This window comes from Danio rerio, chromosome 5, assembly GCF_052040795.2.
Source record: "Danio rerio strain M-AB ecotype USA chromosome 5, GRCz13ab, whole genome shotgun sequence".
Lineage (NCBI taxonomy): Eukaryota > Metazoa > Chordata > Actinopteri > Cypriniformes > Danionidae > Danio > Danio rerio.
Window position 1 is genome coordinate 36277614 of NC_141025.1, and position 24328 is coordinate 36301941.

A 24328-nucleotide genomic window follows, 5' to 3' on the forward strand; every position below is an offset into this window, starting at 1 on the left:
TCTTACAGGAATAAAGAGAGAGATAAATGCTTAATAATGCCAGATTGATGAGAAAAGAAGAGAGAAAGGACTGCAGACAGCTTGAGGAAACAAAAACTTCTGTGTATCTTACTTCACAAGTGTTATAGTCCTCCGAGTCCAGCAGTAAACAAAGTTTAGGCAGAAGCTCCGGCCAATTCTGTAACTCCCCTTTAGAGGCTATAGTTGTGATGAGTATACCTGAGAAACACAAAGATATGCACAATAATGCACCATTTACAACCCTGCACTGCAGTTTACATAACCAACTGCAAACAACCAGAAAGATAAATAAATAAATAAATAAAAATCAAGCTCTTAAATTACATTTGATAACATATTTGAACTCACATTATTTTCACTATAAAATAAAATCATTATAAATCACCATTGTACAGGGAAACACATCCTTAGAGGTTAAAAACAACTAAAGCTAAATAAAAAAAACCTCAGCAGCAATGATAGATTTTTAAGCAGTGCTTCACAAGATGCTGGGTTACCATAGAAACACAGCAGCACTGCATATCTCATCACAGTCTAATCCAAATCATCAAAAAGAGCTCATTCTTTGACTAAGGCTGGTAAATAAAATCAAATAAAAAATAAATAAAACAAACAAAACAAGTACTAGGCTTGATCTGAGGAATCAATTAAGCTGATAAATGAAGAAAAGAAGGCTTTATGTTTATTTTAAGATAATTGGTTTAATTATGTGGCTTGATTGAGACACCTGCATGTGCATCCCAACAATGACATTTCACTAATAATATTAAAATCATCATCTGTCAGGCAATTTGTTTACATGATTTCTTTAAGTAGTATGCTAAAAAAACAAATAAATGAACAGAAATTAAACTACATAAAATTAATGCATGTAATATTGTTACCAATTTGTAGTAGATAGCACATATAACTTATTGCAGTGCACACACTCACGCATCTATACATGCATAAACACTAATTTAAACACAGCATTTATACTTCTGCACGCTGTTTCTGTTCCTCTGCAATAACACTTCCAAAGCACTAGCTGGCAGTAGGTGTTTATGTTCCTCTGTGTCGAGTTTCTTCGCTGGTGTTTTGTTTTATCTAAACGCTAGCTTAATGTATTAATGTACAAGTGGCTCAAACTCGCTCATTTTCAAGAGTTAACGTCCAGCCATGAGTTGCGGAGGCTTTCATACTTGACACGCTCGACATTGTACTGTTATTTGCACACTACTATTACCTCAGGGGGTGACCCCGAGTAGGCTAACTGTCATGACAAAATGGATGAAGAAGTCACTAAGTGGACGCATAGCCCTCGCTGGAGCCGTCGGCGTCGCTGATGCACACCTCTCCAAAAATGTAACTACACAGTCGCTTAGACGCGTAGCGCAAGCTCTGCGATTGGTCGGCTTGGTATTGCTGATAAGTGTGGGTGGGACCGAGAGCTGCACCAGTCCGTTGGAGCTAGTGTTCACAAGTGTCATCCCGTGAAGGCGCTCCAGATGAAAAGTTTAGTTTTTTGTTTACCTTATGGTTAAAGTTGTTGCACGTCCGCCGTTTCCTGCCTCAAAATAAGCGAGTTTGAGCCAAAAAACAAAACACCAGAGAAGAAACTGGACACAGAGGAATATAAACACCTCACTGCCAGCTAGCATTTCGAAAGTGTTATTGCAGAGGAACACAAACAGCGCGCAGAATTATAAATGCACGGTAACGAGCAAGGCATGCGCCGTGGGTTACGCCGATCACTCGATGCAGAAGTATAAAACAGGCTTTACTTACAACAAGTTACGCCCCTTCGTCTTAAGCCAGATTTATACTTTTGCGTGGCGCCGCATAGCACACCTCAGCTGACTGGGCATGCAGCTCAAGTAATCGACCGTTGTGATATTCTTTAAAATGACAGGGGGCGGTCAAAAAAAAAACCCACCATAAAATCAGATAAATAACCATAGAAGTAGGAAGTGCCGGAACTACATCATATCATTAATATCGTTCAAGATTTTTTAACTAAATTATTTGTATTATTTTTATAAATTATTTTAATAATTATAAAGATTTTTATAACTTTAATGCATCACTTGCTATTGTTCATATCACAGACAGTTCTACCAATTAAAGTTTATTAAAATATTAAACACAAAAGAAAATGGGTTGGTCTACAAATATTTTTTTAATTATAGAAAGAATTAACAATTATCATCAATAAAAATACAGGGCATCAGTATGCTGTAAACCGAGAAGTTCAAATAAATATTTTTTTCAGCTATCAAATAAATAAATTGTTCCTTCATTATAGTTCTGCAACTACTAAATTATTTTAAAATGGTGTAAAAACCTATTTCTGTAATTAAATAATCTGTTTTGGCTTTAACAAACATATCCCTCAGTCTTTTTCAAACTTTTACAAAAGCTTTCCCCCTTTCCCAGGGCTGTTGCAATTTCTAGCCAAGAAATCTATTTGATTATCCCTTTGATCACACATGGATGGACCATACCGATCTGTATAGTCATGCCTGTTTCAGATAATATCTCCTCAAAATGATTCATAATTCAAATCAAATGAAATGCAGTGCCATGTAAACTGTTCACTTGGGTTAAAAAAAAGTGTGCAGTCCACCAAATCATGTCACGCGCACCCAAAGCGAACCTCCGCAAACACCGTGATGACGTCTCATTTGCTACGCGTATTCAAGCAAACTAGTGGATGCGTTGAGTATAAACCAGGCTTTACGCCCCCGTCTTGTAGTCCGCAGACAGATACATTTGCACAGCACTGCCCACACTCGTCACAGCTACCAAGCTGACCAATCACAGAGCTTGCGCTACGCATCGTTGCGATGTGTAGTTACAGTTTTTAGGAGGTGGGCGTCAGCATCGGCAAGGGCCATGTGACCGTGCAAAGGCTGCGCCAGACCCTACGTGTGAGCTTGACGCAGAAGTTTAAATCAGCCTTTAGTTGTATTTTACTATGCTGCTTTTCCACTATTTATCTGTTTATATATCTTTACACATTAAAACATGCAAGCTCACATCTCCTAACTGAGCATTTTTTCTAGTCCACTGCCTGTCTCTTTTTTTTCTAAGAGCAAAAAACTCATTCTGTCACAGAGTCAATAAATGATCTTACATCAAAAGCAAAACAAAGCCATCCACAGAGCCCCAAGGCATAATATTGTTTATGGCATGATGGCAAAAGCTGTGGCTCAGAGCCACACAGTGATGGTCTGTAAGTCTGTACTCACCCACTGTGGCTCTAATGAGCGGCGAGGAGTCTCCAATGCTCTGCAGACACTCGTTTTTGATGAAGTCGGACACACCGTTTGGGAAGTTCTGGTAATGGGCCTTAACGTTGTTCTTCAAAATGAGACCGCTGAGAGAACGAGTGGGTTCATCTAGGAGACAGAAAGGGCATTACTGAAAGCATTACTTTTAGAAACATGGTGGGAATAAAAAAAAAAGAAATAGGGTGGAAAATACAGCTCTCAGCACAGACCAAAATCAGCATTATAGGACTGAAAGAAACAAACGACTGTAGGGATAAACAGTACGACTTTATGCAAGCAGATATTACTTCACATTTATACTAAACATTGTCCGCACCATTCACATCATAGAATATAACACAAATTAATGTCATACAATATGAATTAATTTTTTGTCAATCACAAAAATGTCCCAAAAAATGTTAACAAATGTAAATAATTAAAATAAATAAAACTATAGCCCAAACCAGAATGTTTTTAAATAAATTACTTTGTATCTAATACAACCAACCATATAACCAAAATTAATTCATTTGAAACCATTTAGTGGATTTATTATATTACAATTATATTATATTACATTTATATTATATTATATTATATTATATTATATTATATTATATTATATTATATTATATTATATTATATTTTTGGCTTAGTCCCTTTTTAAATCAGGGATCACCACAGCGGAATGAACCGCCAACTTATCCAGCATATGTTTTACGAAGCAGATGCTCTTCCAACCGCAACCCAACACTGGGAAACATCCACACACTCTCGCATTCACACACATACACTACAACCAATTTAGCTTACCCAATTCACCTGTGTCTTTGGACTGTGAGGCGAACCGGAGCACCCAGAGGAAATCAACGCAAACACAGGGAGAACATGCAAACTCTTCACAGAAAAGACAACTGATCCTGCTAAGGCTCGAACCAGCGAACTTCTTACTGTGAGGCGATCGTGCTACCCACTGCGCCACCGTGACGCCATTTTAATGAATTATATTATACTATATTATATTATTGAAAATTTTTAATGCTGAGCCCTAAACAGTTTTGTTTAGTGTGTAATAAAAAAAGGCTTATGTTAGTTATAAACATTTTTGACACCTTAAATATTTTTTTAAACATTTATATTAAAATGCAAAAAAAACATACAAATGTATGTAGACTCTTTGACACCCTAACCTGATTAGACAGATGGCCAAAAGTTTATTTCTTAAGCTTATGTACATTATATTATATTATATTATATTATATTATATTATATTATATTATATTATATTATATTATATTGCTTAAACAAACAACCACAAAATAAGGATTTTAAATTGTCAATTGCATCTACAGCAGCATTGACAAAGTTCTTATTGTTGAGATCTAAACTCATCTAGTGGATGCCTAATAAAAAAATCTTCTGTTCTGAATCAAACCTTAGGCTAATATACAGAAGAAAAAAGGAGACGCAGTTGCAAATGAACTAGTGTCACTTTCTAAACATGTTCTGTGACCTGGGGCTTGTCAGGGGATACAGACTCAAAAGGTCAGCGCAGTTAAGCTCCTAGTGCACTGGACAGATTACAGTACCTCTGACCTGAACTAACACCAGCTCGAGAAAACACTACTGAGACAACTGAGCTTCAGACAGCCTGCTCGACTGCTTCCCATTATAGCAGATCCAGTCATTGGAACATAAAATTATCTTATAAACAAACTGTCATGTCAACCTCATAAACTGTAACAAACAACCACAGCGCAAAGCAACAACAAACAATTCATTTCCCCTAACAGTCTGTCAGTGTCTGTAAAAATAAGAAAAGGTCACTGACACGCACAAGCATAATAATGCTGAACTATAATAACCATTATAATTACTTAACCGCTTTGTAATTAACGTGACCCACGTTTTACAGATGCTTGTCTCTTAGCCCAGGCATCCTTAATTACATAATCTTGATACACACGAAACGAATGTGCACTATTTTAATTGATTATGACATTTATGCTGAAAAAAAAGAGAAGTGTACATTATTAAAGTTCAAATGTGTTTCCTGTGCAATGAAGCATATGAACGCATTTAAAATTGACCAAATATTAACATGTGAGCATGTGTAACCCCTCTTGGTCCAACACCACCCAACCTGCTCCGAGCTGGGATCAAACCAGAGACCTTCCACATGGGAGTCGGTTGCTTTAACAAGAAGGCTAAGGACCTAGGCCTCATGCAGTTGTCACTAGAGCACCTTTAGCGGTCAGAGGAGTGATGTTAACCTGCACAGCACTTCACTAGCTGGCCTCCGCTACACTCACCCCCCTAAACCTCACTCCCATCTGGGTCACGGCACCAATGTAACCCCACTGGTCCTACTGCACCGAGTTGGGATTGAACCCATGGGAGTTGATTGCTCTAATGTCAATTTGAGACTGCATGATTTTCAAAGTCATGTCACAGATGTTTTCACACTGCATGACTATCTGGGCTAGCGTTTGGTCGCTGCTTTGTTTCCACTGTAAGATGGATCGACGACAGGGGCTTTCACATTTCATGATTTTACAATAGGCAGAATCACAGACAACTTTTTCCAAACTACATCTCACAACCAAAAACACATGGTAAATATTTTATTATAAACTACATAACAAGAAAGAAGCCTTTAATGTGGGAGAAAATATACATATTTGCTCACCTGGATTTGAAGGGAATTAAAGATTTCTCCTCAAATTTCTTTATTGACCCGGTTCTAATATTGCTCAGTGATTTCAGGCATTTGTCTGCGATTTCTCAAAACCCGTTGCCGCTAAAATCATGCACAATGAACTTGACATAACAAGGAGGCTAAAGACCTAGGCCTCCAGTGTCTGTCACTAGAGCATCTTTAGAGTTTAGAGGAGTGACATTTATCTGCACAGCACTTAACCAGCTGGCCTCCGCTACACATGTTCATAAAATACTTTATATAAAAGCTATTGCCCAATTTTCTCTGTATTTTGCCAACAAAAAGGTTCAAACAAATCAGTAGCAGAATAACTGCATGCCTCAAGGCAGTACTTTAATATTTCATATCTGAATTGAACTTGGTTTGGTTAAGAAATCAGCCTTTCTGAATGAATCATTTGAATGAATGATTCAATAAATGACTTAAGACAAAGACTAGTCACCACCTACTGCCAGTTTTTGTGTTATTTTTATTTCTCTGTGATGGAGCTAAGGTTTAAAGACCACCTTGGCAATCTATTGTTTAAAGAAAGTAAGATAGACAGACAGACAGACAGACAGACAGACAGACAGACAGACAGAAAGAAAGAAAGAAAGAAAGAAAGAAAGAAAGAAAGAAAGAAAGAAAGAAAGAAAGAAAGAAAGAAAGAAAGAAAGAAAGAAAGAAAGAAAGAAAGAAAGAAAGAAAGAAAGAAAGAAAGAAAGAAAGAAAAAGGATCACTTTATTAATAATATTGCAAACCCCCCAAGAATGAGTGATTCCAAAATCTAAATGATTAAAACATTTGTTATACAATAACATACATAAATAATTTACCCAAAACTGAAAACCTGTTATGGTTTAATAGCATAACATTGAAAACCTGTTGTTATGAAAGAATGTTTTTTTGTGTTCAACAGTAGAAAAAAAACTCATAAAAGATTTAAACTTTTGAGGCAGAGTTAATAGTTAGTGAGTAAATATTCGTTTTTGGGTGAACTACCCCTTTAATTCATTTATTTTACTTCAGCTTTGTCCCTTATTTATCAGGGGTCTCCACAGCAGAATGAACCACCAACTATTCCGGCATATATTTTATGCAGCGGATACCCTTCCAGCCACAACCCAGTCCTGGGAAACACCTATGCAATATCATTCAATATGGCCAAATTATTTCATCCAATTCACTTATACAGCATGTCGTTAGACTGTGGGGGAAACCAAAACACCCAGAGAAAACCCACGTGGACACGGGGAGAACATGCAAACTCCACACAGAAATGCCAACAGACTCAAACCAGTGAAAGGCAACAGTGCTAACCGTGATCCACCGTGCCACCCTACTCTTTAATATTAAGATAAAAAGCTTACCTTCTGTCTTTAGTTTTGTGAGCACAAATATCAAGTAGTTGTTGAAGTCCGGGTATTGATTGAGCTGCTCGAGTTTCTGTGGTGCACATTAAGAAAAGGCAAAGAGACCACTGAGACAGTAGATAATGCAAACAGCAGCGGAAAAGTGCTTGAGAGCACATCCTTTATGGACAGACTGTTTGCTGTTTACACCAGATGGATGATTACATCAATGAACCCATAAATATATATGCACCGGTCAGATCTCATTCGCAAATGATGTGTGAAGATAATTGAACATTCGGTAAAGTAAATATGAATATGGCTTTATGGGATTGGAAATAATATACGCTTGAGACAAAAGGCAAGTCAGTCCACTGTTAACTAAAAACTACACAAATGTCAATAAAGGGAGCCTAAATTGATTAGATAATAAATCGGTAAATCTGCTGTTAACTAAAACTGCACTTTGTTACTGTCATTAAAGGTCAGTTTACTGAAAAAACCCAGTCACTATTTGCTCATCTTCTTGTCTTTCAAAACCAAAAGAACTGTATTTATCTTCAGAATACAAATTAAGATATTTTTAATTGAATCTGAAAGATTTCAGTACCTCGATTGAAAGACACCTGAAGAGAGACAATCATATTCCTACATCAATTTAGCTTTTCATTGACAAATGAACATTCTGTGGACAAAGTTTACAGCATTTTAATTTACTCACAGATATTCATGTTATGTTTGTTTGAGAACCAATGAGTTTTGTTCTAGCATGTCACACAGCATATTGAAGCTTCCACCAGAACCGGGTTTGTTTCTTGTTGTTTGGTTGTCAAGGTTTGTTCTCGCATAGCAAGCAGGTGTGGTTGTTCTTCGGTTTGTTCATTAAACAATGTTTATAATAGGTGAATAAAATCCTTTTCCAAGTACTTGGTTGCAGCTGGAAGGGCATCCACTGTGTAAAACATATGCTGGATAAGTTGGCGGTTCTTTCCACTGTGGCAACCCTGATTAATAACGGCACTAAGCCAAAAAAATAAATGAATAAATAAAATCCTAAATGAAATCATTGTATAATACTACCATGTCTATATAGAAGAAATCATTTATTAATTTTCTTTTCGACTTCCTTTATTAATCTGGGGTCGCCACAGCGGAATGAACCACCAACTTATCCGGCATATGTTTTACACAGCGTATGCCCTTTCAAGTGCAACTCAGTACTGGGAAACACCCATGCACACATAAACTACAGTGAATTTAGTTTATTCAATTCGCTTATAGAACATATCTTTGAACTGTGGGGACCCACACGAACATGGGGAGAACATGCAAACTCCACACAGAAATTATAACTGCCCCAGCCTGGACTCGAACCTGTGACCTTTTTGTTGTGTGGCGACAGTGCTAACCACTGAGCCACCATGTTTAAATTACCTAATCTTTTCACCTTTAAATCTTTTAAAGTGTCAGAGTTGTGGACAAAGACATAGAAATCTTACAGATTTTATTAAAAATATCTTATTTGTGTTGTTAAAAAAAGATTAATTGAAACTTTAATTTTGATGTAAACTATTCTTTCATCGAGCAGTCTCATTAAAACGTCTAATGATAAAGGAGGCTGAGAACGTTTTTTGGCATCATCGATATTTAAAAAAATAGCATACCTAAATTTAGGGAATTATACAAATACACTATATTTAAATACCTGCAGACCTCTGTTATGAAATTAGGAAAATGTTTTTTGACATGGAAAAGCATAAAACCATAGTACCATTAATACATTTTTAGTGAGCTCTTTTCTGTCACAGGCAGCTGCATGCCATGTTGGACCAAAACGATGCATAATTTGCTAGACTGAAGCATCACCCAGTTCACCCTGTGACTTACTGACACACATCACTCACATATCACATATCACTCACTCTCCCTATGAGGAATGAAGGCAAAAACATCGCATGTCAGATGTCTTTGTCTAAGCTGCATCCGATTATGAGACTGAAATATCGTGATAACAGATGACAACACTCGCGCCACTGCAGCTGGAGGTCCGTCTGCGTCTCTTTACTGGCAGCAGACTACCCGGACAACAAGTGATTCAAACGAGACTGCGATGCCTGAATATCATGTCTAGACGAGCTTTTTTCGCACAAATAGCGTTAATTAGATCATATGATAGTTTATAAATAATCTCTAACGTAAGCAGTCTCTGTCTCTATCTCTGCGTGTGTGTGTGTGTGTGTAGCCTGCAGACACAAAACAGCTGGACTCGCTATCTTATCTAAAGTTTGATAGGATATTTTACTCAAAATGAAAACTATCTTATCATTTAACACACTTATGTCGTTTAAAAAGCTGGAAGGCAGGAGAATATGTTTTTTTTTATGTTAGCGGCTAAATATTTGTGTTACCACAGACTTTCATTAATGCTTAACGTTAGTAGCTTTTGACTTTTATCAACACATTATCGTTTACATTCCTCACAGAAAGGGTCAAACAGGTTTGGGAAAAGCTGAGGTGAGTAAATGATGACAGATGGCCATTTATAGGTGAACTATCCCTTTAAGTTAAACACTCCCTGAATGACAGTCGACGACACGCGTACTGGCACCATCCTAATCTACAGATAACATATAAACAAAAGCATAACGCAGTCCGTAAATGACCGCGTGGGTTTCAAATCTCAAGTGCATACTAAGGTACGAGCTAATCACAGGCCAGTTCCTCCTGAAACTCCGCCATCCCCCTTATCCGCCGCCCTTCAGTGCTCGGTTTAACAGTGCGGTTAAGGATACTTGTTGGACGGATCGTTGCGTTGATGTATCCGGGGACTGTGACTCCTTGAGCAGCTGTAGGATCTGCTGAAGCCCCTGCTCGTCGGGTTTCCACTGGCACTCCATCTTGTGTTGCTGAAGTCTCTCTCTCTCTTTCTGTAGGCGCACAGATCTACACCCTTTCACATCAAATAACGGCCTCCACCTTGACCTTCAGCTTCGGGCCGACTATTATGGAGCTGGGGGTGAGGAAGACGCCTCTGCAAGGGATTGTGGTGGCTGGACCCGGGTGAAATTGCGCGTGTTCCGCGGGCGGCGGTGGTGGTGGTTGTTGGTGGCGCTAGGCTAGCTTACATACATTCAGGGACTCGGTCTGGTCCGGATCACCGCACATCGCAGCGATAAGCCTTTGTGCAGTAGCGCCCGGGTCCTAGTGCCCAATAGATAGCTCACTGGATTAAAGGAGTTGGCGGGGAAACCATAGATGTGACCCCCAAAGTTTAAAACATAAGCCCGGCTAGCTCAGTCGGTAGAGCATGAGACTCTTAATCTCAGGGTCGTGGGTTCGAGCCCCACGTTGGGCGAAACAATTATTTACTTTATTAGACTAATTCAGTGTATAATAAATACAATACTTACAAACAAGTACTTAGCTAGAAATGACACAACTCGTTTCTCGCGCTCTCTCTATATATATTATATATAATTCATTTTAGGAACGCAGAATATAAAGTGTTGCAATGTATTGTAAAAAAGTCATAAAGTCATAAAAATATATCACCAGTCACTTTTCTTACACTTCTTCAAAAAGATGCAGGAATAGACAAACTACACTTTATTAAAGTGACTTAATTCCTAACTTGATTACAGCAACTGAAGGAAACAGTAACTGGCTTAAACCAGCAGGAGGTGATCATGTAAAAGCCCGAGATTGAACAGGCTGTGCCTTCAGAATGTGTAAATCAAGAACCCCGTGTATAATATAAATACTGAACTTGAAAGTCTAGATGTGTCGCCTCTCTATAGGTTCATTCTAACAGCAGTCCAGACTGAAGAGATTTACGAGTCCTTTGTTTGATTTGTCTGTCTTTCTGTGGTAGCTCCAGAAGTCTCCTCTTCCTTGATGGAGTGTAACACAGCAAATCATCAAGTGTCATCTCCGTGATCTGACCGGCCTTTTCTAACTGTGTCAGCACCTGTTCTACCCTCTCCTCCCAAACACCACCAGCACTCTTTCTTCTTAATACATTTACCTAAGAGCAAAGAGAAACAGAAAAAAAAACAGTGACACACATTAAAACCTATTAATCCTAAACTGTAAAACTTTAAAAGTTAAGGTAACTTAAATCATTTGAGAAAACCGATTGCAACAAACCATTTAAGTTCAAAAACTAATCCAAATCAGTACTGTGAACTTAATCCATTTGAGTAAACGAAGCAAATTGAGCACAGTAAAACCCAAACCAACTGAGTACTGTTATGTTAAAACCCAGTAAAGTCAACTCAAACCGTGTGAGGAAACCAATTGCTACAATTTAAACCTTTTCAGTAAAAAAAACTAATCTATATGAGTACTGTGAACTTACTCTATTTAGGTAATGAGCTTTAACACCAAGTTCAAAACTCTTTTCAAATGAGTAGAATTACCGTTCAGTCAATTTTGAGTTAACTACACTCCTTTCATTTGATAAAGTTGATGTTTTACAGTGTATCACAGCTTACATACGTTCACAGGCCCATAGCCTGGTGCAAGGGCTGTTTTTTTTTTTTTTCAAAAAGTGGACCTTTTTGCAGTTATACACTACAATTTCTATTTAACTATGAGATTTAAATACTGCATTTTACTGGATTAACTAGTCAGATGTCATCATAACCACACTTTTTGATGTACTTAAAAATATTTACTAAAAAATTGCAATAAAAAAATTAAAACAAGACTTTCATTTTTAAAATACAAATTTACTACATCATATATCATTAGAAATAAATAGCAATATGTTAAAGTTTTAAAGTAAAAAAAAAACTGTAGCCTACTATCATCTATTAGACAAAAACAAACTGGCCAGCACATTCAACTGTACTCAGTCACAATTTGGCCATTTCAAAAAAAAAATAATTAAAACATAATAATAATAATAATAATAACAACAATAATACAGTTATAATGAATTCTTCAGAATTTTCTAGTCTCTTTGGTAAAAAAAAAGTAGGCTACATTAGAAAATTCCTGGATATCAACAATAGCCAAAATATATTAAAATGAATTTAATATGGTTCACTTCTGGTTTTCGATGGATTATTATCATTACTTGATGGCATAGCAGTCAAAACAGGACAAATGAGCTCATGTATGGGACAAATTCTGGACCTTTGTGAAGGGTGGGTCGATAAGCCTCTGTGCAGTTGCGCCCGGGTCCTAGTAGTGCCTGATATAGGATATAACGCACTGGACTGGACGAGTTGGCGGGGAAACCCTAGATGTGACCCCGAAGCTGATTGCACAAGCCCGGCTAGCTCAGTCGGTAGAGCATGAGACTCTTAGGGTGCTTTCACACCTGTGAATCGATTCAGTTGTTCCGAAACAGAGATTAAAATTGTTACATTGTTGCTCTTTGCTCTTGGAGCGGTTCGCTTTCACATTGCAAAGTTTCTAATCGGACCAAAAGAGCTAAAACAAGTCACGTGCGAGTAAACTCTCCTCACATTGGTCAGAGTGTCAGGGTTTATTTTGTAGCGTCCCGCTCAGCTGTCAGGAGAGGTGGTGGTTTGGTGGTGATTGACAGGGTGCGCGCGTGTGACGTGTCTGAGGAGAGATGCGGTGGGGAGGGGTGAGAAGGGTGCGCGACGATGCCTATTTGAGGACTGGGAGAGAGACGCGAGATTACCGGGAGATCATCACTCGTTTGCGGGCATCCGGAGACTCGCGAAACTTCCCGCCCTATTCATAATTCTCTCTTCATATAGCCGTATGCCTATTACATATCCATAAAACACTGTGATATAAGCGCGCTCGGATCGGATCGCTTTCTCACTGCAATCGAACCGCTCCAGGGTTCGTTTCAATCGAGCCGAGACCACCTCACTCAAGCGATCTCGGAGCGATTACTTTGGCGCGGAACAGAGCGCGATTGCCCTGTTCACATATGCCAATCGAACCGCGCTAACTGGGCAAACGAGATACGTTCCGAAACAAAAGTGTAGGTGTGAAAGCACCCTTAATCTCAGGGTCGTGGGTTCGAGCCCCACGTTGGGCGAAACATTTCTTTACAATGTTAGACTAATTTAGTGTATATCATTATAAATACAATAGTTACAAACAAGTAGTTCACTAAAAATGACATCTTGTTTCTCTTTCTATACAATTTGTTTTAGGAATGCAGAATATAAAGTGTTGCAATGTATTGTAAAAAAAATCATAAAGTGTCTATCAAACTCTAAAAGTTTCAATTGAACAAATGCTTATGTTTATTTAATGAACTATATTTATATTAAATAGCATGACTGATAATGTAAAAGAAACCCTATGAAACTGAAAAGTCATATCAATAATATAATTATATTAATATGAACCTTGCTTGCCATGCATATAAGCCCATTTATATATATATATATAAAAAATACTTTATCTATCCGGCCTGCAGCCAACCTGGTCAAAAAGGTGGTTCATTTTTTTTCTAAAAAAAATTACCTTCTTGCAGTTATTCACCTCATTTTCTATTTAATTCTAAGATAAAAAAGGCTTAAATTCTGCATGTTAGTGACATTTTAAGCACCATTTCTTTTGCTGGATTAGCTTGTTGGATGGTTATCATAACGACATGTTTTGATGTACCAAAAACTTTTCCTTAAGATTTAGAATAAAGTAATATGAGAACAATACTTAAAAAAAATACAAATTCATCACATTATATATATATATATATATATATATATATATATATATATATATATATATATATATATATATATATATATATATATATCAGAAAAAAAATAGAAATTAAATTAAATTTAAATTTAAATTTAAATCTGTAGCCTATTGTCATTTATTAGGCAAATAACAAACTAGCCAGCACATTCAACTTGCTGAACTTGCTGTTCATGTTGGTGAACAGTCATGTTTAAGCGCTCAATCAATGCTAACAGTGTTTAGTAAAAATAAAATCTAATACATCTCTTGCATGCATGTAACATACAAACAACACACAACAGCCCATTTATCTTCCAGCAGAACATCTAGAAAAAGTTGGAAGACACATTATAATTACACTGATTTCCAGTGTACACTGAGTATAGTAAGTTGCTGACATACAGATAAAAGACTCTTAATAAACTAAGAGAGTGGACGCGTATCACCAGTCACTTTTCTTACACTTCTTCAAAAAGATGCAGGAATAGACAAACTACACTTTATTAAAGTGACTTAATTCCTAACTTGATTACAGCAACTGAAGGAAACAGTAACTGGCTTAAACCAGCAGGAGGTGATCATGTAAAAGCCCGAGATTGAACAGGCTGTGCCTTCAGAATGTGTAAATCAAGAACCCCGTGTATAATATAAATACTGAACTTGAAAGTCTAGATGTGTCGCCTCTCTATAGGTTCATTCTAACAGCAGTCCAGACTGAAGAGATTTACGAGTCCTTTGTTTGATTTGTCTGTCTTTCTGTGGTAGCTCCAGAAGTCTCCTCTTCCTTGATGGAGTGTAACACAGCAAATCATCAAGTGTCATCTCCGTGATCTGACCGGCCTTTTCTAACTGTGTCAGCACCTGTTCTACCCTCTCCTCCCAAACACCACCAGCACTCTTTCTTCTTAATACATTTACCTAAGAGCAAAGAGAAACAGAAAAAAACACTGACACACATTAAAACCTATTAAACTTTCAGTCAATTTTGAGTTAACTACACTCATTTCATTTGATAAAGTTGATTGTTGGGTTTTACAGTGTATTAAAATCTGCCTGGTTCAATCTAATCGCATTTTCCACATTGCAAAATAATATTACCATTTAAAATGTCAAAAATGTCAAGTTTTTTGTCGTTTATGTGACAGCAAAGCTGAAATAAAAACAATGAAAAAAAAATCACTAAGAAGTACTAAATCACAAATTTTTTTATATTATTTGATATTTTACAAAGATATATGTACACAAATCAATAATTATTTTCATTAGTTTTTTTTTTGGAAAAAAACTCTTGTGGGCATGGGCTTAACAGCAGTGTACTCCAATTGGCTAGAGATTTTGATGGACAGGTTTGTGCCAAAACAAAAAATAAAATAGAGAATGAGAAATTACAAAGCATAAGTGATATCTGTTGCAGTGCTCTCAGAAATTATGATTTGTGAAAATGGGTTTCTGAATCATTTAAACTAGGTGAAAAAACATGCTCCTTTTTATTTAATTTTTTTCTATCATCTGTAAAATGTATGTTCATTTATATTTATATCATATTATAAATGTATTTTCATATACCTCTGAATAGAATAACAATAATTATAATATTGTTGGCAGCTACTTTTGAGCTTTATATCACTACTTTTGTTTTATACACAGTAAAACATAAAAAGTTAAGGTAACTCAAACCATTTGAGGAAATCGGTTGCAACAAACCATTTAAGTTCAAAAACTAATCCAAATCAGTACTGTGAACTGTATTACTGTAAAACCCAGTAAGTTAAAGAAACTCAAACCGTTTGAGGAAACCGATTGCTAAAAACCATTAGAGTTACAAAACTAATCTATATGAGTACTGTAAACTTACTCTATTTAAAGTAATGAGGCACTTGATTAACTAATTACCTTTATCACTGAGTTCAAAACTCTTTTCAAATAAGTAGAATTAACTTTCAGTCAGTTGAGTCAACTACACTCATTTCATTCGACAAAGTTGACTGTGGGGTTTTTACAGTGTATCGCTAACACTGTTGTGTCCAGAATTCATTGTGTGTCGATAATTCACTAAAGAATAAGTAGACTACGTGTGTCGAGACTCAACTGGTGTAGTTGATATCTTACCACTTCTCGAGAAAACTCTGGTTTCCTCACCAGCACCGGAGTCTCTGATATTCTGGCTGTTTTGAGGACATAAACTGCCTCTTTCATGGACCCTTTTACAGCCAATATGAAAACCTGAAAAGAGAGCGCTTACACTTTTAGTATGCAAACTCTTTTTGTCAAGACTGAAGATTTACATATAAGCCACATTTACCCTCAGGTTCTGGCATAGCCGAGTCCCTGTGCTCATGATGTGAGAATAGAAGATCTGGGCTCTTTCTAGATCATTCTACAACCACAAAATAGATTCCCTGTAAATATAGCATGATGCACCACCATCTGTGATGATTCAGTGACATCCAAATGCCATTTAGATACTAAAATGTGATGTTAGATCAATCAACTTACGACATATGGCATCATATACTGTACCATACAAAATATGTGTACAGTGCTCAGCATAATTGAGTACACGCCAATATTTTTATCGATTTCTCAGTGAATATGGGCAATGTTTTTGGTGCATTTAATAAACAGATTTATTAAACAGATATATGTAATAAAATAATATTTAAGTCAACAAACATTTACAAATTGAAAGAAAATACAATTAAATTCAAGCAAAAAAAAAGTTACAACCTACAAAATTTCAGCAAAATTTTAAATTTTTTTCTTGCTTCTCTTGATTTTTCCTCTTTTTTAAAATTGTATTTAATATTTTTCATAACGTAAATTTGAGTGTACTAGTTTTTGGACCATCATCATAAGTTATTTTGTTACATATGCTCCAGATTTGGCCTCTGTACTGACTTTAAAAGATAGATTTGTGAGGGGTGTACTTGTATATGCTGAGCACTGTATAGTCAAGCCAGAAATCATTCATACCCCTGGCAAATTCTGACCTAAAGTTACTTTTATTCAACCAGAAAGATGTTTTTAAGCGCAAATGATGCAAAAGACAATCTACAAGAGGCATCATTGTGGATTTTTTTTTTATTATTAGATTTTATTTACCTTTTAACAAAAAGTGTCAGTCAGAATTTGCCAGGGGTATAAATAATATTGGGTTTGATTATATCATTTTTAAATTAGATATTGCTCTTTGAATAAGTTTACCTGTTTTAAAGCAAGAGCAACTGCAAAGCAATAGGCACGCCGAGGGATGATGTTGCCTTTTGTCTGACCTTCTTCCAACAGGGTCAAACATATATGATATGACCTTGAGCTGTTCTGCCAGTCCCAAGATATAAAAATAGAGTGTGTAAATGATAAATCAAAAAGTTACTTAACATTGCTTGAAATTATCTGCTTGTTAATTGTGACGTCACGCGAAGCGGCCTCCGGGTCCAATCGCTCTATTCAACTGAATGGGGAGACTCATGAAATGGTAATAATAAACGTTTACAAAGCGATTTAATGCTTTCAAAAATCACGATCGCAGTATATTTGTCCATGCCTAATATCCGATGGCCAGAAAGTGATACATTTTTTTTATAAAATGATAAATTTTTGGTATTTGTTATGCAGCAAGCCCAGAGATTGTTGTGTATATTACGATTTTATATAAAATTAACTTTAATGTGTGATAGGAATAAAACGTGATCATAAACGAATGATTTCTCCACTCAAATGAATGGCGGCTTGGACCCGGAAACAGAATTACATACGTCACAAACACGTCATCACTTAACAAGCATGAGAAGTTATGAAACATGGCATGTTGTGAAAACAATAAGAACATTTTCATCTCAGGAAAAGTAAACAGAGATAGTTTTTTTTTTCTACTTTTTTTCAAAAATAATACTCACTCTCAATTGCTCCCAATGTTTTATGAACTCATTTCTTCTGTTGTACACAAAAGGAGATATTTTAAAGAATTTTGAAAATCAGTAGCCATTAATATCAATAGTACTATACAAGCACTATAAAGGTTGGCTGCTGGTTTCCAACTTTCATAAAATTGTCTTCGACAGAAGAAAGTACATCAAACAGGTTTGGAAACAGTGGACAATGAGTAACTGATGACAGAATCTGTATTTTTGTGTGAACAATCTCTTGAAAAATATTTAGTCTTTTATTGGTTTTCATGTGGTGAAATTAGTTTGTCTTTTCTAGAGTTTCTATCAGAAATCTCTGATAAATCCTATTGATTTTACTAGAATACACATAGTGGCTTCTTGATTGTGTTTACCAGTTTATAACAAATAGCGAAGACAAGCATGAAGGTGTCTCTGCTGAGCGGTACTCCTTGTTTTTTCATTTCTCCTACCACCTCCAAGCCACCTGTGGGAACATAATCATTGACCCACATCACACAGACTAAAACCATGGCAACAACAGACAGACTTTGTTTTTTGCATTTTTTGCAGCCAGAAAGCAGAACTGATGAAGGATTCTGGTGATGAATTCCCTCACAAATCTCAGATAAGCATTTGTGTAAAGGGTTTTTCAAATTTACGACATTTATCAGTCCTCTAATACAGGGGTTCCCAAACTTTTCAGCCCGCGACCCCCAAAATAACAATGCCAGTGACTCGCGACCCCCAATATCCTCTGAGGTGGTTATAAATACAGAAACCTTGCATGCAATGACGCAGACACACCAATTAAATTTTTTTAACGTGTGTCAGTGCTTTAAATGTGCCAAAAAGTATAACCTGGTGTTATAAAATCAAAATGCATCTGACGTTATTGCTGCCTTTAATATAATGTAATTACCCCAGGGGTCGCAATCCAATAGAACTAGTAACTATAAGCTACTATAGTAACTATATAGTAACTATAAACGACTATTTTTATTTTCAGCATAGCGATGGATAAAATATGTTAATTCTTATGGTTTAATAAAAATAAATAGATTTTTGGAAATCACCAGGCGACCCCCCTTCATTGCCCCACGACCCCTCGGGGGGTCCCGACCCCCACTTTGAGAACCACTGCTCTAATACATTGTTTCCCAACCCTGTTCTTGAAGGCACACCAACAGCACACATTTTCAACCTCTTCCTGTTCAAACACACCAGAATTAAATCATCAGAACATTAGAAGACACTCAAAACCTGAAATGTATGGTTCAGATAAGAGAGACATTTAAAAAATTTACTGTTGGTGTGCCTCCAGGAACATGGCTGGGAACACTGCTCAAATGGACATATTCAAGTATCATTCTCCACCAGAACAAAGAGCTAGGTTAAAATAACTTACTTTCATAGAGTTGTTTAATAAACAGCATGTCAATGGTGATATTAAAAGAAGTGGTGTCTGAAAAAAATCCTTTGAGAGCCTGTGCATAAAAAAAAAACAATCTAAAATCACACTACAGTAGGTCCACTGTGCAGTCTCCAGTAAACAGATAGCTTAAATACTATATAACGTTTGTTGATTTTGACATACCGGATCTTTTATAGTTGTGGCTGCCAGCTCCTCTAAACCCAGTTCATAGCATAATCTCATGAAAAGAGGACCAAACTTGAATTCCCCAAACGCTGTGGTTCGATTCTTTTCATGGTATCTGTATCAATGGACAGATATAAAAGGAGAATGAGGTTGCCACATACACAAAAAAATTTACATTACCAGTTAAAAGTTTGGGTTCAATATGATTTTTAAATGTTTTAAAATAAGCTTCTCCTGTTCATCAAGGCTGCATTTATTTGATCAAAAATACAGTACAAATTGTAAAATTGTGAAATGCTATTGCACTATAACATAACTGTTCAAAAGCAGTTTATTATTTAATTTAATCATTTAATCCAGTGATTTAAAAAAATTCTTTTCAGCTTCAATACTCGTCTTCAGAGTCACATGATCACTGTTATTATTACTGTTATTATTTTTATTGGTAATAGTAATAAAAGCAACAATGACTGGAGTAATAATTTAATTTGAAACCACATACAATAAGAAAGCAGTTATTTAACATTTTAATAATTATTTAACAATTTGTTACATTTAATAAATGTCGCCTTGATGAACAGAATAAAAAAATACTGACCCCAAACTTTTGACCGGTAGTGTGCAGAAATTATAGATATCTGATTAAGCTTCAATACTAACATAAAAATAAAATGTAACTAAAATATTAAAGTGAAAATTTTTGTTTCACTTCTTTTCAGATTTTTTTTTAAATTATGATTTGAAATGATTAAAAAGCTATACACTATAAATATAATTGGTGGGGAAACAACAACTACCATTTACAATGAGTGCAATGATTTTTTTCCTGAAACAATTCATTAAATTAATCAAAACACTGTTAAAGTTAAAGATAGGAAACATTTCAAAATATTACTCAAAGATTTTTGTTTGTTTTGTTAAATACATAACTGTATGTATAATAGAGCCCTAACAAACTAATGTAACTACCCTTGTCATTTAAATAATACTATTGCTTAATGACAATAATATATAATAACCAATCAAGTTTTACCTTTTAATGACATTTCTGGCCACAATAACATCCTCAGCAGACTGGCATGAATGCAGTAGAGTTTTCAGCTCAGTCTTTAAAATGATCTCATTTTTCTCCAGTTTCTGATTAACTATATCAAAACGATAATCTGTAAAAATAAAAATAAAAACATTCAGGAAAAACAGAGAACCGTCAGTTCTGAGTTGTAAAGGTGCAATCAATGACTTTTGTATATGCTGTAGTGGCTAACGCGACGATAGCATAAATTAATACAGAAAAAAAGTTTTTTTGTTACTGATGCAAGCAGCCGTAACTGATAACTGCCAAACTGTCTGATAACAGAAATACTAAGATAAATATCATAGCTTTCAATCAATCAAGTCAGCCTCTGTGAGCCTATTCACTTCATGTAAATGAAAACTCATTTTTTTAGGAGACTGCTATTTTTATATGGCATGCAATAGTTGATATTGTAAATCCTAATGTTCTTATTAACTCTTGTTGAAATAAAACTTATTAATGAGACAGATACTACTGAGAGTACCTTAAAAGTAATAAGATATAAACAACAGAAAGATGTATGATAAGGTAAATGATGCCTGCCTTTCAATTGTGACATTTCATGGGAGAGTTTCTTCTGCTGGAAGTCCTGCAGCTTCACCACATCTTCAGATAAGAGAAAGCGCTTGGCTGAAAGAATGTTTAACAATTCAGTTCCTCTGAACAACTTTCTGAAAACCAAATTCATAATTTGTCTAATCACCAGATTGGTTTTGGAAATATTTAGACACCGTTCACCAGATTAAACAAGGTACATATTAAAAAGAGAAAATGGGTAACCAATTTTTTAATCCACAATTAGACCTGTGAGGACAACAGTGTTGTTTTATTAACACAGTGCTATACATGGGTTAGACAAAATATTAAAACACACAAGATTTTAGAGTTTGATACCACTAGTGAAAGCCACAGAGAAAAACTAAATGTTGTGATTGTTATGTTTAATTTATTTAATTCACCACTTATAGTAAAAATAAGTAAGTTATCGACTTTTTTGCTATTTTATTAGCTTCCTATTTTATTATAGTTAAAATGTTATGAATTTACTAAAATAAATAAAAACTGTCTGTTTCCTAATGACTGAATAGTGAAATAACTTTTATACTTTCTGGTCACAAAAAAGTGAATATCTTTATTAGCATTTTTGGTTTGTCTTTCGCATTTAAAGATTTATAAATCTTGAATTGAGGTAAAGATGGTTTTACATTTACACATTCTGAACTTCTCCTTAATAACGTTAATAACTGTATTTACAGAAAAGATTTCTTTGTAAATTTCATATTAGCAGCCAATGATTATCAAAGTAAGCATTGCTCATTTTGCGTTGAAGTCCTGCTTACGTGATTTTAGGACGAATACCATAGTAAACAATAAAGGGCGCAGGTCGTTAGATAGAGGTAAAGTTGATTTTATATTCGCAGATTCGGTATTTCCCCTTAATAATATAATTTCAGAAAAGTATTATTTGCAAATTTTTAATAGCGAAATCATATTAGCAGCCAATGACTATCAAAGTACAACATGTTCACGGTCAAATAAACAGTCTATAATGTTGTTTTCAAGTCACACTTGCATGCCAATTCGAACATTATTGAATATTCAAAGTAACATGGTAAACAATATAGAGACTTCTAAATTTTTAAATGAACAAATGTGCGTATATAAAACCGACTTTAACGTAACCTCTACCGTGGTCAGTTGTCACTGATTGAATGTGCAAATATAAAAGCATTGTTACTTTAATGGGGGGGGTGCGCTAGGAAGGTTAAGCTATATTAGATACCACATTACAGAAATATCATCTGTTTCCTAAGTGTTTTACTATTTTGTCAAACCCGTCACATTAGATTCTATATATAAAACAACAGCTCGTTAGTTTAGAGGAAAACGGGAGCGTTGGTAGGTAACTTGTGCTTAGCACCTCTTTCAATTGTGTCAGTTCATTGACTTTAGCCAACTAAATATTCATATTTATTCCCAATTATGTACCTCCATGTCGACACTTGAAACAGTGTGACTGCAGGGCTCCCCGAAACACCGCTGCTCTGGACGCGTCGGTCAGAATAACACGAGTCCAAATGTTTAGTCCCTGCAGCGCCATGTCTGAACTGAACTCACTTCTTCTTCTTCATATAATTTTACGACGGTTGGCATCCAGCGTTTTGGTGCTTTACTGCCACCTTCAGCTCCGTAGTGTGGAACAGAGGTTAGGTTTACAGATTAATAATTCCCCCCCTCTTTTCCACCCTTTCTCTCTCTCTCACACATAATACTGTATAACCATAATACTGTAATACTACAATGTACTCTAACACCATAATAATAATAGCCACCACAATACTCTTATACTCCTACTTTAACTTCTACTACTTCTACTACTTGGTTATATTTAACTCTATTCCCTTTAAATCAAATCAAATCACTTTTATTGTCACATCAGCAGCAGCACTTTACCTTCTATTATAATTTAAATTATTTATTCATTTATTTTATATCCTATCATAAACACCTGTTTCTCTCAGAAACTTTATAAATATTCTGGTCTGAATCCTGTCCTTTGTGCTTAGTAAACCTTTTCATGCTACTTTCTGAATCCCATCTCCCTTAGATTATTTCTCATTTCCTCCCTCTGTGTTTCATACCTTTTGCATTTTAGTATCACAGGTTCTACTGACTCCACTTCACTACAGCCCTCACATAATCCAGTTTCGTGCTTTCCTATCAATTTAAGTGTTTTATTTAATAAACAATGATCTTGTTATCACTATTTATTCTCGCCTGTTACCACTACTGACTGTTTTGTGTTAAACAACCTGTTGAATTTCATACAAATGCCTTCTTTTCTTTTCTCTGTCCCACTTCTCTTGCCACTTTTAAATAATATTACCCATATTAGACTTTTCACTTCTGCTTTACTAACCGTTATTTGCATTTCTAAATTTTTTTTGTTAACACACTTTTTGCTAATTTGTCAGCCATTTCATTTCCCTTCATCCCATCATGATCTGGAACCCATATAAACCTCACCTCCTTTCTCTGACGTGTTATTTTTGTTATACACTGGAGTACTCCAAAATTTCTTGTCTAGAAGAAAATGACCTTAGACTTGCAAGGGCTGATGCGGAGTCTGAACATACCAAGATTTTGTCCTGCCCTGTCAATTCTACCCATCTTAATGCTATAACATAGCTAGCACCTCCACATCCTTCAGATGTCCTTCTATTTATTTCAATATTTTTTTCTGGTATAACTACCCCAATCCAGACACTCCAGTTTCTGGGTTTGCTCCATCTGTAATGATCTGTGTGTACTCTTTGTATATTTCTTCGACCCTTTGGTTAAACATTCTTTCCAGATTAATGCTATCTCTAGCCTCATTCTTTTCCTATAGCACAAACCAGTCAACCCCAGGCCACACTATCCATGGAGCAATTTCTGGATAGATGACAGTAGAACTTATTCTCAAATTAAACACTCCTAATTCTTTTGCCACTATCTTTAAACACCTACCAAAATTCTCCCTTTGACTTTTCCCATTTTGCTAACTCACCTGCTTTAGTGATATGTGAATTTGCAACTGCTTCCTTCTTAATTCCAGTGTCAATTCTCCCATTTCCACTTGAACAGCTGACACGGGTGTTGTCTTCAAAGCTCCACTAAATATTCTCAGTGCCTGTGCCTGAATTACTTCTAATTTATTCAAGTTTGACTTGGCTGCTGAACCATACACTACACTAGCCGAATCTAACACTGACCTTATTA

The 24328-nt window shown here is 35.8% G+C and overlaps 2 protein-coding genes and 1 non-coding gene across 8 annotated transcripts in view; 1 reads left to right on the top strand and 2 right to left on the bottom strand.

The window, feature by feature from the left end:
* tnpo1 (transportin 1) overlaps window positions 1-10472 on the bottom strand; it is a 50256-nt gene extending 39784 nt beyond the window's left edge. For 2 of the 4 annotated variants that reach the window (XR_015491409.1, XM_087253702.1), the window contains exons 1-4: window positions 10119-10472; window positions 7345-7420; window positions 3252-3401; window positions 113-219 (exon numbers count right to left, since the gene is read on the bottom strand). Coding sequence is in view for 1 of the 4 variants with exons in the window: in XM_087253702.1 (XP_087109828.1) it covers window positions 113-219; window positions 3252-3401; window positions 7345-7420; window positions 10119-10223 (438 nt within the window). In the remaining 3 variants the exon portion in view is untranslated. Of the gene's footprint in view, window positions 1-112; window positions 220-3251; window positions 3402-7344; window positions 7820-8635 lie in introns of all 4 variants that reach the window. The other 2 variants (XR_015491410.1, XM_087253703.1) reach the window with 1 other exon arrangement.
* A 136-nt stretch (window positions 10473-10608) lies between these two features.
* Window positions 10609-10681, top strand: trnak-cuu (transfer RNA lysine (anticodon CUU)). The gene has a single exon. It is a non-coding gene; the product is annotated as a tRNA-Lys (tRNA).
* A 3432-nt stretch (window positions 10682-14113) lies between these two features.
* ptcd2 (pentatricopeptide repeat domain 2) lies at window positions 14114-22703 on the bottom strand. Of its 3 annotated transcripts, none has more exons than XR_015490216.1 (10): window positions 22556-22682; window positions 21110-21196; window positions 20525-20654; window positions 19489-19606; window positions 19300-19378; window positions 17751-18378; window positions 17212-17400; window positions 16310-16384; window positions 16117-16230; window positions 14114-14925 (listed from the first exon to the last, which is right to left on the bottom strand). XR_015490216.1 is itself a non-coding variant. In XM_087251904.1 (10 exons), the coding sequence occupies exons 5-10, from the start codon at window positions 19086-19088 to the stop codon at window positions 14701-14703; spliced, it is 867 nt and encodes a 288-aa protein (XP_087108030.1). In that variant the 5' UTR covers window positions 19089-19378; window positions 19489-19606; window positions 20525-20654; window positions 21110-21196; window positions 22556-22682; the 3' UTR covers window positions 14114-14700.
* Between the last annotated feature and the right edge of the window lie 1625 nt (window positions 22704-24328).

Bases quoted from the DNA above. Each gene is read 5' to 3' on its own strand.
- ptcd2 (XM_087251904.1), bottom strand. From the start codon at position 19,088: ATGTGTGCTGTTGGTGTGCCTTCAAGAACAGGGTTGGGAAACAATGTA. The intron at 17,326-18,286 runs GTAAACACAATC...TGGGACTGGCAG, and splicing joins TCGCTATTTGTTATAAACTG to AACAGCTCAAGGTCATATCA. The intron at 16,231-16,309 runs GTAAATGTGGCT...CTCTCTTTTCAG, and splicing joins GGCTATGCCAGAACCTGAGG to GTTTTCATATTGGCTGTAAA.